Consider the following 16,091-nt stretch of genomic DNA (forward strand, 5'->3'; position numbering starts at 1 on the left):
AGAGATGACTTCGTCATTTCAGTGGAATCTCTTTCCAGCCAAGAATTTTTTTAGGTTTGGAAAAGGGTGGAAGTCACTGGGGGCCAAATTAGGTGAGTACGGTGGATGTGGAACTAATTGGAAGCGAAGTTCGTTTACCTTTTGTTCAGTGATTTTGGCGGAATGTGCAGGTGCATTATCGTGGTGGAACAGAATCTTTTTCTTCTTCAAGTGTGGCCTCTTTTCTTCGATTTCTTTCTTCAGTTTTTCCAAAGGTTCACAGAAATAGACAACATTGGTGGTCTTTCCTCTTTCTAGGTAGTCAATAATGATGATTCCTTTAGCATCCCAAAAAATCGAGGCCATCACTTTACCCTGCTGATGGAACTGTCTTTGCCTTCTTTGGTGATGGCAAACTTTGGTGTTTCCACTGCTTCCACTGTTCTTTTGTTTCAGGAGTGTAGTAATGGATCCACATTTCATCAGTAGTCACAAACCAATGCAAAAAATCCTGTGGATTTTTCTGGTAGAAGTCCAAACACTCCTTTGACATCAAAGTGCGAACACAATTTTGCTCGGCGGTCAGCAGACGCGGCACCCGCCTTGCTGAGACCTTCGTCATACCTAAATTTTCGGTTAGGATGTGGTAAACTCGGTTGATAGAGATGCCTGTTGTCTCAGCTATCTCACACGTTTTCAAACGGTGATCTGCTAACACCAAATCGTGAACTTTGTCGATATTTTCTTCAGTGACAGCAGTTGACGGCTGTCCACTGCAAGGGTCATCTTCCACACTCTCTCTGCCAGATTTAAAAAGGGCTGTCCATTTTTCCACAATGGTGTACGAAGGAGCAGACTCTCCTAAAACTTCATCCATGTCAGCTTTGATTTGAGATGGGGTCAACCTTTTTTTCGTCAGGTATTTTATGACTGCACGAGTCTCCATTTTTTCCATTTTTGACAAAGCATGTGCACACTGACTATCTGATAAGCTGTTGTGAAAAAACTTTACGACAAATCAAGCGGAAATTCGTATCGTATCTTTAGCAAAGATGACTGAATTATTCCCGCCAAAAATTAAATTGATCACAGTGCCACATATAGGCAAGGCCGCGAACTTTCCGAACAGCCCTCGTAATGTGTGATTAATTTAATGGTTTATTTACTGAGATGACCAACTACAGTTTACGAACTGTTGTTTTAAAATGGATACATTGCAGTTCAAGCTTGTGATTGCCTTATGCTCATCCTTACTATTTGGAACCTATAAAACTTCAATGACATTGAGCTACCAGTAAATATTCACCAATGGAGTAGATTTTTGGCACAAATTTTTTCTATATATATTTGAAAGGAAATAGAGGGTAGGAGGTTCACATTTATAAATTGTGAAAAGAAGCTTCACACTAATGCACAAATTTGAGTAATTAATTTCGTTCATATACATGTGAATGGGAAGGTTACATTTATGATATTTTTCTGATTTTTTGGCAATATCCACTTATAGTATGAAAACATTTTAAGCTTCTATAAATTTTAGAGAAAGTTAAAGGATAGTAACATGCTTACCCAAATCATCTCAAGCATGTTTAATAAGAGACCAGATTATAAAACATAATAATAATAAATTTGTGATGAAAATATAAAACAATAGATTAACACTATTTACCTCAATATATTTTTTAATTAATCTAGTTCAGCAAGATAAGTATCACACATAAGAAAACATTTTTCTCTATATCTTGGTCATAATATAGAGAGAATGTCAATTAGAATATGTTATTTACTGACTTCATTAATATTCAGAATTACAAATGTTTTTACACTTTTGAACGTTTATGAAATCAGTAACATGTAATCTTTGTTTCAACACAGAAATTTCAATTAAAATCAAAACTGTAACTCCTGAAAGCATCTTCTTTTATGCAATGTTTGCAAGATAATTTAACAGCCTGTCTAATTTTTTCAGGATAGATTGTTTTGTTTTTGAAACAAAAAAAATTTATCATCATCTGTAAAGAGTACAGACTAATGACATAAAGCATAATAACATCAGTAACTTTTTTGATAACAAAACATTAAGAGAATAAATATACAGTATTTCTACTGTTTTATACAGATGATTTTATGAATTGTCTATTATCTTACTTGTTGTCATAAAATCATCTGTAAAATTGCTACTTTTGCTAAAAGATAGGAATGAAACTGACTTGAAGTAAATGATTTTTTCTTCTGGATTCTAATTTTTAAAAAATCTTCATTTCTTACAATTTTAGTTGAGGAATTACATAATTTCTTAGTATAATAATTTCTCATAGACTATGTTTGTCAGCTCTTTTCTTTTAACAGAGAAAGATTTTACATGTTTCTCTGCTAAATTTTAATGTTACTGTACTTCTCCTGAGACTAATCTCTAACATATCAACCATTCACAGAATACTTTATACCAAATGATATTGCTAGTTCAGTTTGGGTTTGACCAACTTTCAATGATTATTCATCTTAGATCAACTGTTAATAAATTTCTAAGACATACAGGGTGTTCGAAAATTATTCACCAAATTATATATGTTCATAAAAATTATACCAGCAGAGATGGAAAAAACCAATTGCTGCAGACAATAGAGCAACTCAAATAATATTTTCTTCATGTTAGCAATACAGGCACCTCCACAGTGGGCAAAGGAAGTCCAGTGTTATCTTGACACGACTTTTCTAGATCAATGGATAGGCCAAGGAGGTTTCATCACTTGGCCTCCTCACTCACCTGATCTAATGCCTTTTGATTTTTTCCTTTAGGGTATGTCAAGGATTAGGGTGTATGCAAGGTATTGGAGCTAGGTATTGTAGCATGATGGAATTGAAAGAATGAATCACACAGGTAATCATACAATTCCAATTGACATAATCAGCAACACTTGGAGAAAGTTTGAATACAAATTAGACATTGTTTGTGAAACAAACAGTGCACATGTTGAGGTTTATTAAGAGAAAATAAGATTTTTCCATTTGCTTTATTTCCTGCTGCAATTGGTTTTCTCTATCTCTACTAGAGTAATTTTTATGAACATATGTAATGAGGTGAATAATTTTTGGATACCATGTTCCAAGGAATATATATATAGCACAGGAATTTTTCCTTGTTATATATACGTAATAAACCTCCCAAACCCAAAATGGAAAAATCTCAGTGGTGTAGCGATGGAAGTGCAAGGGGATGTACCATGCATCGGGTGCCACTCACAGAGAGGTGCCCAAATGGTCTCCAAGACAAACTATATGTGTTTCTGGAGGGGGGAGAGGGTGCCAGTTATGTTCGCTAAGCCACTGATCTCAGAGGGTCAATTTTCACACAGTTCCAATACTTTCCCTTGTTATGTATATGTAACAGCCAGGGAAGTCAAAGGATGATTTTGACAATGATTTCATTTTTTATTGGATTATTGTGAAGCATTTTACAATATACAGAATTTATAGTTTGTATATTTAATATTTAATCATATAGCTATTTTAGTTTTAATATTCAAATATAATATAATATTATATACTATATATATGAAGATTTTGCTTTGTTATTAGTGTCATTAGCATCTGCAATTTTTTATAAAATTCAGCACTACCCTCAAAAGTAAGCTTTTTGCCGTTTTATAATAATATGAGTAGTAAGGTCTCCTATTTTTTTCAAAAATACAAAGAAACGTTTATTTTCAATAATGTTCATATCATTTTAAAGCTTGAACATTTATCTATTTTTCTACATAATTGCCATTTCAGTCAATGCATTTTTGTAGGCGCTGTGGCAATTTTTGTATGTCCATGTCATACCAGCTTGCTGCCATGTCAGTCAAATTAACATTTAAATATTCCATTAAAACTTTTTATATTCAAAATTTGCATGTTTTGTAATATATGACAATATTTGTTTCATCACATTTTTTCTTATAGTTATATTTGTGTTATATTTGAATAATTTAAATTACTCACCTTTAATCATTAAATGCAGACTCTGTATCTAAGTATAAAATTTAACCATCTAATCCATCAACAGATATTGGAAGTAATACATGAACACTTAACATTAAACAAAATTGTGTTTCATCTATTCCAGATGGTCCAACAATCTGTTAAATAGCTGTCCCAATAAAAAAATGAATTTATGATAATTAGACTTTTAGTTAAAATAAATGTATAAATATTACTAGCTTATGAAAAAGAATTTATAATACTGTATTTTACAACTTATAAGACATACCTTCATTTTAGTTCAGAACATTTAGAAAAAGTAGTATATTTAAGCCATCTTGCACCTTTAGCTTATTACCAATTTTTTTTTACTGTATTCTGGTTTAAAAAAAAGTAAAATTAGAATGCACACTTTTATTCATCAGGTAAAAAAAAAAACTTTAAAAGAAGTCATTTACCATTAAAATATTCTAAATGTAAACATGCAAAAGATGCTTAGCTATAGCAAAAAAAGTAATAATAATAATATTGTTAATATTAGTATATTATTATTATTAACCTTTTTATTCAAGAATTGGGAAAAGGTTACATGTAATCTACTACAGACTATGATATGCTTCTTGTCTAGTCTTCTTAATGACTTGTGAGCACTAAGATTGGCCTTACTTTATCACTAGACTTATTACACCACTACAGGACATCAAATTAGACTTAGAAAAACACTATTTTATTTTCAGAATATAGTGTTTTTCTAAATCTAATTTGATGTCCTGTGGTGGTGTAATAGATATAGCGGTAAAGTAAGGCCAATCTAGTGCTCACTACAGACTGTTTGAGGAATTCATTAGCCTATGGAAAATCACAACTTCACATATACGACAGAACAATTTCTCAAGTCATCTTTCTTTTTTTGGACAAAAGTTGCATCTTACAAGCTGTAAAATACAATAAATATTTACTTGTTAATATACTTGTAAAACTTAAAAGTAAATAATAATAAATATAAGAGAATCTTATTCTCATAATATGCATTTTAGTATATGAAAGCAGATTCTTTCAATAGTCATTTTACAGTTATTTACTTTTGCTATTGTACATTCTAGACATTCTATACAAAACTAGTCATGGTATTGTATTTTAATATTTTTGATTACTTGGAGAAATTTAATATTTTATATTCATATTTTGTCAAAAATCAAATTTATTTTTCTGTAATATTTTATAATTTTAAACAATTAAAGTTTCTAATTCAATAAATGCTGGTTCTTACATTCATAACAAGAATTACTGTTCTATATTCATATGAACACCCATAGCTATAAAGAAAATTAAATTTTTCATTTAAAAACATATCTAAATAATTTTTTTTAGATTACTGAGTTCTAAAATTTATGCCAACATATAATTAAAATAGCATTTCACAATACTATTTAGTTCATTTTTCTCATGTTTTCATTTGTTTAAAAACATTTTAATCTGAAAATGTAACAAAACTTGGCAGTACTTTTTAGATTAATTGCTAAATTTTTAGTATAAGAAAGTCTAGTAAATTTACTTGGTTCTGCATAACATTAATATGCAATATAAAAGAAAAGCCCTGTAAATACAGTACATACAGGGCTATTTTTCAGTCAGAAATGTTAGTACCACATACAGACAGCATGAATAAGATTTCAGTAACTGGTAGAGTACCAGCAATCGTTTAGCATAAACAATACTATATCTTCAGTCACCGTATATGCAAAGTAACAGTGTTGTTTTTTGCACTGAAACAGCACTGAATATATACAGGGTGAACCAAAAGTAGGTGGACACTAAATGGTAATATTTATTGAGATTACATATACCATTGTATGTACTAATACAATACAATACAATACAATGTTATCAATGCAGGTGCTCAAACTGCTGTCCATCACAATTTTAAGTCTACATTTCACCATTTCATGCTTCGACAAACATTTTTGCACAAGTATCTTTGTGTATTAATTTCTTGAAATAAATCTATGATGTAATTTTTCAACCATAACCAAGTTAAATATACACCATTGTTATACTATAACCCTAACACAAATCCTATTACATCTACTTTTGGTAATTACATCTTGAAATCTTAAACATTCAACTAGTTTCTTCGACAGTTTGCTTTAAGATGCAAAACTTCCCATATAAAAAAAGAAACGATGGTGGCACCATCTATTGACAAAAATCAAATAAATAATTATATATATTTATATAAATATTTTTTTTTTAAATAAAAGTTAGTTATATGTAATTATTTCAGTTATAAATAAAAGTTTGATATAATTTAAATTCTTAATTATTACGTATATAAATAAAGGAAACCGTATAATATATATATACATATATAATATTCTAAGTGCTTTATTAATTATAAAACAACAAAAATAGTAACTTCGAAAAGAATAGTTTAATATTAATAACGGAAACAAAAATAAGGGAAATGAAGAAAAGGGAAAAAAATTAACGCCCGAACAGGGACTCGAACCCTGGACCGTTAGGTTAAAAGCCTAACGCTCTACCGACTGAGCTATCCGGGCATGCTGAAGGTTGCTGGAATTAATACATTTATTATAAAGTGAATTTTATTTTAAAACCGTTGCTTTTTCGTTAAGATTGCTTAATTATATTATATCTATAGTTTGTAGTTACTTTCTACATGTAAAATAAAATTTTTTTTATCTATTATTCACGAATTTATTTTGTTTTACTGATTTAAGTTCATATATGGTTTAGATTTCTTAGGAATGATATCTATGGTTGAAATCGCCAATCACCTTGCGCGAAACAAAAGTGATTTGAAAGCTCCAATAAAAACAAAGTAAAAAATTTGAAAGTCTCAACTATTTTCATGTTTATTTCAGCAGGAAAGTTCGCAGTCCTCGGTAGTATAGTGGTCAGTATCCCCGCCTGTCACGCGGGAGACCGGGGTTCGATTCCCCGCCGGGGAGGATATTTTTTTTCCTTTTTTTTTCAACTCTTTCTTTATACTGTATTAAAATTTTTCAAATATTTTTCGTATTTTTTCCTTAATGTAACCTTTCGTAGACAAAACAGTCTGATTAATACTTTTAGTGGCGCCATCTCTCAATAGAAACTAAGACCATCTCATACAGTTTTTCACCTTAAAATGTTGAATTTTATAAATAAATATTTAAATTTAGCACAGAAATAATAAATTGTTTTTTTTTCCTTCTATACACTTTTAAGAAGAAATATAAAATATGTATTAAGAATGTAAACTATTAAGAATGTAATATAAAATATTTAACTATTGATAACAATTTGAGTTTGAATTTTTTTAAATAATTTTAACTTGAATATGGTGACAAAAAGTAAGCACAATACATTAAAAACAAATTTATTATGATTGTGACTGACTTCATAGTAATAATGATTTATAAAGTCTGGTATGAAATGAATATATGAATTAACATTAAACTTCATTAATTCTATGATTTTTAAAAAGTCTACGGAATAATAGATAATATGTAAAAGAGTAGTGAATATAAATAATAAATAAATAAATAATAAAATGTAAGTACTGTAATAATAATTTTTTCTATAATCTTATTACGTTTTTAAGTCGCGAGATGGCGACTCTGAAGCTACAATCAGCAACTGCTTTATGGCACGAGGAAAACAACGGCTTAAATCTGAATAATAAACAAACGAGGAATATCCCGGATAACTCATTCTTGGACGACAGGTCAGCGTCAGCTACTAACAACAATATATCTTCCAACATCATAGCGACAAACGAAAACGAATTAGCCGACCCTCAGCTAACCACGAAGTCGTCCTCGATAACTTACATCAACTTGGCACTCCAGATAACACCAACGACAGAAATTCGGTCCAATGCGAAACAGGGTCAGAGGATACCTTGGTACACTCTCTCGTTCTAAACCCTGTCGCTCCTGACTTTATACCGACAGTCAGACAACATCCCTACTTGGCAACAGCAGAGAGAAACGCAAACACTTGGTACAGGAATCGACCACTGATTCACGGTTGAGGAAAACGACTTACAGGGTGACCCTGTTCAGAACACATTCTCCCAACATTCAACACGATATAGGCCTCCTGTGTGGAAGCAACAACTTCGTCCTCCTATAATTAAAACAGGAAATCAACCAAATGAAATACATGAAATTAACATCCAACTAAGAAGTACTCATCTCACCAGTCGGGAAAGGGAAAACCTCCTGAGAACAAGAAGGCGTATAACGGACGAGAGAACTTCCACATTTTGGAGACGAAAATATCAGTATCGACCAAAAGAAGTATTTAGACAACTGATCGAAGAGGAAATATCATCCAAGCGCCAACTTCCAACTGATGTAGTGGAGGAGACATTCAAAGAACGGTACTCTAACGAAAAGGGGGAAAGCTAGTTCACGCTTCTACACCAAACGACAGAAAATTTACTCTGAGAGAACCATCCGAAAGGGATGTAAAGGCTATACTAAAAAAATGTAATCAGGACTCCAGTGCAGGATTCGATGGAATCACGTATAAAATATGGAAGATGTTCCCGCCACTACACCAATGGTTATCCAAACTTTTCATAAGTTGCTATATAAACACAAAAAGATCCCGACAGAATGGCAACTATCGAAAATAATTCTCCTCCATAAAAAGGGTTACACCAGCAAGATCAGCAATTGGAGACCAATTAATCTCCAGCTAACAATTGCTAAACTCTATTCATCCGTTATCGAAAGGCTATTAAGAGAAATAGTGTCAGAATAACATCTTATATTCAACAACCAAAAAGCTTTATGCCAACCCAAGGGTGCATGGAGCATGATTATGCAATCTACGCTTTCATAAGACATGCCAGAAGAACTAATGGCGACATATACGTATGTTTTTATGATTTTAAAAATGCCTTTGGATCAGTAGACTATAATCTCGTAGGAAAAGCCCTCATTTCACACGGTTTTCACAACGAATCCACGAAATGCGTCGTCTCTATAAGAAAACATACAGTTCTAGGTGGAAACTAAAAATGGTTCGACTAACTTGACATAACAGAAAAGAAGAGTTAGACAGGGCGATCCTTCTTCCCCGCTGATATATAATTCAGTAGTTGAACATTTATCACGCATATTAAATAAGCACCCGAAAACCGGATTAGGCTTCAATCACCTGCTATATACAGATGATCTAACGATTCTTGCAGAGACACCACAACTGATTCGCCAGTTACACGAAGAGATACTAAAGTTTTATTAGGCAACAACAATAGATATAAATCCTCTTAAATGCAAAATACTCGCAAACAAAGGCCGAGGAAAAGGTAGAGGAAGCAGACAAGACATCAGAGCATTTAAACTATACATCAACAACAGACTCATCCCTATTTGTATGAAAGACACAAAACGTTTATTAAACAAGACTACCAACTGTTGCCTGAACATCTTTCAAAAAAATCATGCTATTAGAACATTTTTAATGCCCAGATGGGAATACTTTATCAGACTAAATGGTCTAGGCATCTACCACTCCGACCTACTTGGACGGGCGATAAGAGCAGCGGTTAGGAAATATATCAAACTACCGGCACACATTCATCGTGTTCTCTTTCACTGCAGAACATTTGACAGAAGACTAAACATCCCTGAGCCTTGGAGTTGGGAACTGTGCTACACAAGTGAGACATGTGATCAGCTTGCTAAACTCAAAAGACATCACCGTAAAGCAAACCATCAGAAATGAAATTGCTACACTGCTGATATTAAGATATCATAATGAAAGCATTCAAAATAAGTCACAAAACGAAATGATAGTCGTTTCTTAACGGTAGACTAGAAAAATCTAAAGAAAGCACGAACAATAGATTGTATGGACCCTAAAGCATTTAAAACCAGCCCCTAAAGCATTTAAAACCAGCAAAGCTAAAGTAATATGTACAGACGAGGTCTTCGATGTCGTGGTTCCGAATCCATCCAATAGCAACGAAAACTTACTTATCAGGCAAAATGCTATAATACAGCAATTAAAACATCATAATCAACTACAGTTGGCAAATCATTGGCAATCAGCAATTAATCAATCAGCACAAGGTAAATTAATGGCGAGCTCGAGAAACTATACAGTCGTCCCTATACAGTTTCTGTATCAAGGCAAGAATGGACTTACTTCCAACGAACAAGAAGTTGTGGAACGTGACTACAAATGACAGATGCTCTCACTGCCAGCAGATAGAAGATATTCAACATCTCTCTTATTCTGCCCTTATTATCTACTCCTGAGACGGGAAAGACACGATAATGTTCTGAACCGAATTGCCAAAACGGTTAGATATAATAACAGAGGTGAAAACATAAATGTGAGAATCAATCAGACAATACCAGAACTGAAAAACGGCAGATATAGTAGTGGAAGATACAAACAGCAAACAGGTAATCATTACAGACCACGCAATAACAAATCAATATGGTGAAGACAAGCGAAAATAGAGAAATACAAACAGATTAAAACTGAGGCCGGATGGCCGAGCGGTTAAGGTGGCAGCCCACCGCTCTGGGGGACCCGGGTTCGAATCCCGACGGGTCGAAAAATCCCCAGGAATTTTTCGGGGGGTGGTCCGTCCGGATATGTCGGGCCCCGTCCCTCACCACCCGGTCGCCCCATTGTGGGCCTGGCCGAACCCATAATGGCTTGCAAAAAGAGGCTCTCTTAGTGCCCATAGGGCGGAAAGAGTTAAATAATAAAAAAAAAAAACAGATTAAAACTAGGTTATCAGGTAGTACTTGACGCGGTGGTCTTTGGAGCATTAGGAGCAACAGATACACACAACACACAACTATTTAAAATATTAAACTCGCCGTGGAAATATGTAAAAAAGATGCACAAGTTTATTATTAACGATATCCTATTGTAATAACTAAGAATTTTATGTGTTATTTATATAGATATATGTATAACAAATATGATTTGTACAAAAGTGTCCCTGAGCTCAAAACTGGGCAAAGGCAGTAAGGCTTTGACTGCAATTAAAATATTGAATTTTATAAATAAATATTTAAATTTAGCACAGAAATAATAAATTGTTTTTTTTTCTTTCTTCTATACACTTTTAAGAAGAAAAACATGTAATATAAAATATTTAACCATTGATAACAATTTGAATTTTTAAGTCGCAAGATGGCGACTCTAAAGCGCATCTAAAAGTGCACATAGCATTAACAATTATAAAATTATATTAAATTTAAAACAATTATTCGCCATTTAAGCGAATAAAATAATTAATTACGAGAAATAAAAACAAAAGTAAAAAAATAAATCGTTTCAAATTAGAAAAATTTAAAATTTATCTCTCCGCTAGTGGCGCTAGTTTCTATACGAATTTTTGTTTATCACGTTAATATGGCGACGTTCTTCGGTGAAGTTTTGCCCGTACGTTCTCGAGCCGTTGACGACGAAGAAGAAAAAGATGTGCCCGTCGAAAGATTGTATATGGAGAAACAACTTGGTTTACAGAAATGTAATTTGTTCGTATTTAGTATAGGAAGTAATGCTTCTACATTCAACGAGATTTACGTTCTTCCTCAAGATGCTCAATTGTTGACACACGTGAGAGGTGAAACCATAATAGAAGATAACCAAGAAGAATATATGGGTTTATCTTATAGAAAATCGTCGAAATTAGTCGGTTCTCTTTATCGTAAAGGATCGGTTTTGTTTTTTATTTGCAAAGAAAGAATACGACCGGAACAAGCATTTCCTCTGGCTAAGCAGCTGATCGATTCGATCTCATCATCATGTGTTCTGATTCTGTGTGATTACTACTTTTCGGAGTATAAACATAATTTTACTGAAATTTTGCAGATACCTTTCTTGAGATGTCTTCGAACGTCAAAATATAATGATAAAGAAGTGAATTTTCCACTATTAAGGCAACCAAATACGGTTTCTGGACTCGAAGCTGCCATATTGACGGAATGCGAAGTTAAGAATATTCCTGCCGAATTGATTGTCAGCTATACTGATCAGTGTTGTCTCGATGTGAATTGCGTTAAATCGTTTCTAAAAATCTTTTCCATTCCTCACGTACGAAGTAATTCTCTTGGCCCTAACCCGTATGCTGATAGACAGTTAAAGGAACTTTTCGTCAATAGATTAAATTTTTCTGATACTTTGTATATATAGATTTTTCATAATGACAGATTTGAAAACAAATTGACAGCAGAAAATATGTATGTTTATTAAATCAATTACTCAAATAAATATATTCTGAATATTTGTTGTTATGATTTATTTATTATCCACATATTTTTTAGTCGTCAATTCTATTACACATTCTAGTTTTTTACATTAGTAATGTAATTATTATGTAATGCAAATGTAGACGTTCAAATTTGTTTATTGAAATTCAGCAATAATGTATTATTCACTAAAAGATCTAAATATTTTATATTGATTGAATTATAACAGTTCGAGCTTCCAGCACAAAATATTTATCGAATATTTTCTGTTTAGGAAGCATCCTTAGGATCGAACATTGGAATACGGAATTTTCAGATAGATAAAAACGAAACAAAAGTACAACCAATCTAGCGTCTTAAGGGTTGGTTGATGCATAAATTTTTAATAGCGTGCTTGTGTAGTTATCTTTTCAATAGTTTTTCCGAAGGCTTTATGGACGAGCGTCTTCAAATCGTAAAATGTTTTCTGGAATAAGGCCATGATTGTTAATGTGTGTTTTGTTGTACGTACTGTACATTATATTGATGTTCTTTAATGAATTAAGCTGTGTGAGACGATTACGGGATGTGCAACCAACATACTGTACGAGCTAACATGGTTACGGTAACTGTAAACTGTATTTCATAAACATCAGGGACTGTGGTCTTTATCACTTCTCAGTAGGCTACAAAGGATGCGATTACGCTTGTATAGTAACTCCTTGGTCCCCGATTTAGTAGCTTTACGGAATGTTCTATATCACTGCTACTGCCAGATTGATTCGGGTTTTATCGCGGGAGTCATATGCCACAACACGAGTTCAACCAACACACCATCAAAAGTTAATTGATGGTGTGTTGGTTGAACTCGTGTGCGGCCGCTATGCTTCTAATTCGCCAAGCTCTTTCTGGATGCCTCTTATATCAGTGTAGGTAGGAGATGTGAGCGCCTGCGATGAGGGCCTTGGAACCGCCATCTTGTACCCGGATGGATCGTTCGAGCATCTGGGGATATACAGAGAGTGAGAAGTTAGTTTTACATGCACATTGTTGCTTATACCTCCGTTAGTAAGGACGAGTGGTTCCCCGTCTCTCACCACCTGTACCTTACTAACGGAACCTTTGTGATAAAGCCCTCAGTGCCAATAGGGAGGAAATAGTAAAAAAACAACCATCGTGGGTTCGGCCAGGCTCAAATAGGGCGGTGGGTGGAGAGTGATGGGGATTGACATATTAGGGATGGACTACCTCTTGAAAATTCTTAGGAGTTTTCGACAGCCCTGATTTGATCCCGGGTCTCGGACAGTGGTACGCTACAGTGGCGTGCCATGACATTTGATGATAGGGAAGCTGTGTTTCTGTAAGAAGCCGACTTCCAGGGGCAATCAGTTAATTGCACGTCAGTGATGGCCTAGGGTTCATTCGTGCGGAACAGGCTGCACGTTAAACAAAAGTTATGCCAAGTTAGTGAGTTGGGGCTAAGAGGACGGATGGCAGCCCAGGAGATGCCCTCGGCGCCTCAACTAAAAACAAAAAGAGTCAGTGATTACCTTCGGGTGAGAGACCAAGGCCCATGATTAAGGCATAGTCTCTAAACCCTGTAGTGCCTTGTGGCGGAGCAGGGGAAGAGTTACCTTATGAGGCTAGGGTCCATTCGTACGTGCGTGATGGCGGAAGAGACGTAGTTGACAAAAACCGACAAAAAAGAAACATAAAATAAACATATACTATGTACAAAATAGTTTGCTTTAGGACAATCAGCCGTTCGGACATCCTGGGCATCGATGTAGTTCTTTAATCGTCGATCGAAGATGGCCCCGGGACAGTGGCGTCGACAAGTCTGTAAGGCACGGGGAGACTTCGTTCGTTAGAATCGGGGACACGGTCTACGAGTAAGTCCGAAGTGGCACGGGTTACAGGTTGGCACAATAGACGAGAAACTGTTTTTTTCCTCTCTCTTTTACACACGGCGTTTTCGTTATTCGGAACGTTAACCGAGTGCCAAGTGTTCTCGATTGTCGGGAATTATATCAATCTCCGTTCTTTCTTTCGTCCATTTTGATTGGTCGTTCTCCCTCAATCACGCTTCCCGAGTGGTTGGTTCCTGGTTACTAAGCGTAACGAGACTTTAACCTGGAGCGCGAGAAAAGTCAAAATCGAAGATGAATTCGATCTTCCACCGATCATAGGACGACTTCCTTCCGCGATTTATGGTTTCTGCCTGGCAGTTTGATTTAAACAATGGATGTCCGACTACAAACGACTTTTACCTATGTTTTTTTAAACTAATAAATTTTTCTCTGAATTAACCGTTTTTTTCGCGTCTTTCGTGACGGGTCAGACTTGTCCGCTACCTCACATTTCCATAAAAGTTTTAAACAAATACTGGAAATGACAAAAATAAACAATTTATGTATTTTAGTTCTAAAATGCAAATAATAAATACATAATACAATATTGATATGATACAAACAATGATAGAAAAACTGTTTTTTAATTTTTTATAAACTAACTCTATTCGGCGATTTTTTTCCGCAAAGTCGTTAATTACTTTATCATAAAAGTCGCTGGTCGTCGACTCCATCAACGTATTTAAAAGCTTTTTTTCTATCGAAAGCAACGCTAGCGACGACAATTTTTCCTCTGACTGAGTGAGTGTTCCTGGCCAATATACGAATTTGCTTCGTGGTCGAAAAACTGCGCTCAACAGACGCACTGGTAGATGGTATCATAAAAATTAATGATATTAAACCATATAATTCTTTTAGTACGTCTTTGTTCGGATCGACATTAATTATAATATGTTTCATGTTTAAGAGTTACTTGTCGATATAATCCGGACACGAATATAAATATTGCGATTCACTACGTAATTTAGATAAATCAAAAAATTTCCCATAAAATTAAAACACGCTTGGAAAAATTGTTTTTCGTAATATTAAAATTATTAACATCTAAAAGTGATAAAAATTCTAAAGATTTTATGTCTGAAAATCTGTCAATATAATTACAGTATAATTAAAATAAAATTATAATTAAATATAACTTTGCAAAGAAACGTACATAAAAATAACATTGAATACTCTTTACTTTTTAAATCTTAAACAATTCACTTAGTCAGATAGCTCCCTACCCAGTGGCTAAGGGTTAATATCGTTGGAAGCGTTATACATGTGTAGCTTCCACCAGCTAAACCGGGTGAAGTTGGTGCTCTGTAAAGCGCATGCGCCAATGTTTTCTGGCTGCTTTACACCATTCAGTTATTCTGGCAGTGGAAGCTGTCTCGTAAGCGCTTCCATTCCGCCACTGATATTCGAATATACAATAGCAATCTTATCGTTTTTTTCACATGTAGTATAGAAATTTGTAATAAGATACATAATGCAGTTATAATAAAAAATATTAATTTTAATTAATTCAAAGTACGTTAACATATGAAAATTTATATTTTAGAAACTACAAGGGAAGGTCATTAGAAGTGGTCATTGGAAGGTGCCGCTTCTAAGTTGCAGTGGCGCTTCTAAGTTCCAACGACGGCACGCCACTGGACTACGCTAACATTTTAGCCGCCTCAGCCATCCGATAGATACATCTGTAGCTTTTCAATGGTAGAATGGTTTTTAATGGCTGTTTGCTTTTATGGTAACCAAGTTTGAATTTAAATTTTTCTTAGAACATTCCATTAAATCTTATCAGTTAAGGACGGCATGCATAAACTAATGCTTCTGCTAAGTACAGTGTGGTAAATGATGTCAACGCTTGACGATTTTCGTTAAATGACGTGTATAGAACTTTTAATCGTAACCGATATCTGTTGTCATCTATCGACTGTTACTTCTATTTCCTTCAATTCCGCCAAATTGAATATTCAACCTTCGAACTTCTAGCACGAACATTTACTTTTTATAATTAGCCAATGACAATTGATCACAG

At 34.1% G+C, this 16,091-nt stretch overlaps 2 protein-coding genes and 2 non-coding genes across 4 annotated transcripts; 2 read left to right on the top strand and 2 right to left on the bottom strand.

The window, feature by feature from the left end:
• Positions 1-349: 349 nt before the first annotated feature.
• Positions 350-856, bottom strand: LOC136989594 (protein GVQW3-like). The gene has a single exon (XM_067287811.1). The coding sequence runs from the start codon at positions 854-856 to the stop codon at positions 350-352; it is 507 nt and encodes a 168-aa protein (XP_067143912.1).
• A 5,574-nt stretch (positions 857-6,430) lies between these two features.
• TRNAK-UUU (transfer RNA lysine (anticodon UUU)) lies at positions 6,431-6,503 on the bottom strand. The gene has a single exon. It is a non-coding gene; the product is annotated as a tRNA-Lys (tRNA).
• Positions 6,504-6,842: 339 nt separating this feature from the next.
• On the top strand, positions 6,843-6,914 carry TRNAD-GUC (transfer RNA aspartic acid (anticodon GUC)). Its single transcript has one exon. It is a non-coding gene; the product is annotated as a tRNA-Asp (tRNA).
• A 4,414-nt stretch (positions 6,915-11,328) lies between these two features.
• On the top strand, positions 11,329-12,214 carry LOC136989628 (proteasome assembly chaperone 1-like). Its single transcript, XM_067287853.1, has one exon. It carries the CDS (start codon positions 11,341-11,343, stop codon positions 12,121-12,123), a length of 783 nt encoding a protein of 260 aa, XP_067143954.1. The 5' UTR covers positions 11,329-11,340; the 3' UTR covers positions 12,124-12,214.
• Positions 12,215-16,091: the final 3,877 nt, after the last annotated feature.

The sequence above is a fragment of the Centruroides vittatus genome, unplaced genomic scaffold (genome assembly GCF_030686945.1).
Source record: "Centruroides vittatus isolate TY-2023 unplaced genomic scaffold, ASM3068694v2 scaffold_712, whole genome shotgun sequence".
Classification (NCBI taxonomy): domain Eukaryota; kingdom Metazoa; phylum Arthropoda; class Arachnida; order Scorpiones; family Buthidae; genus Centruroides; species Centruroides vittatus.

Coding starts and splice junctions, on each gene's coding strand:
- LOC136989594 (XM_067287811.1), bottom strand. CDS start 856: ATGGATGAAGTTTTAGGAGAGTCTGCTCCTTCGTACACCATTGTGGAA.
- LOC136989628 (XM_067287853.1), top strand. CDS start 11,341: ATGGCGACGTTCTTCGGTGAAGTTTTGCCCGTACGTTCTCGAGCCGTT.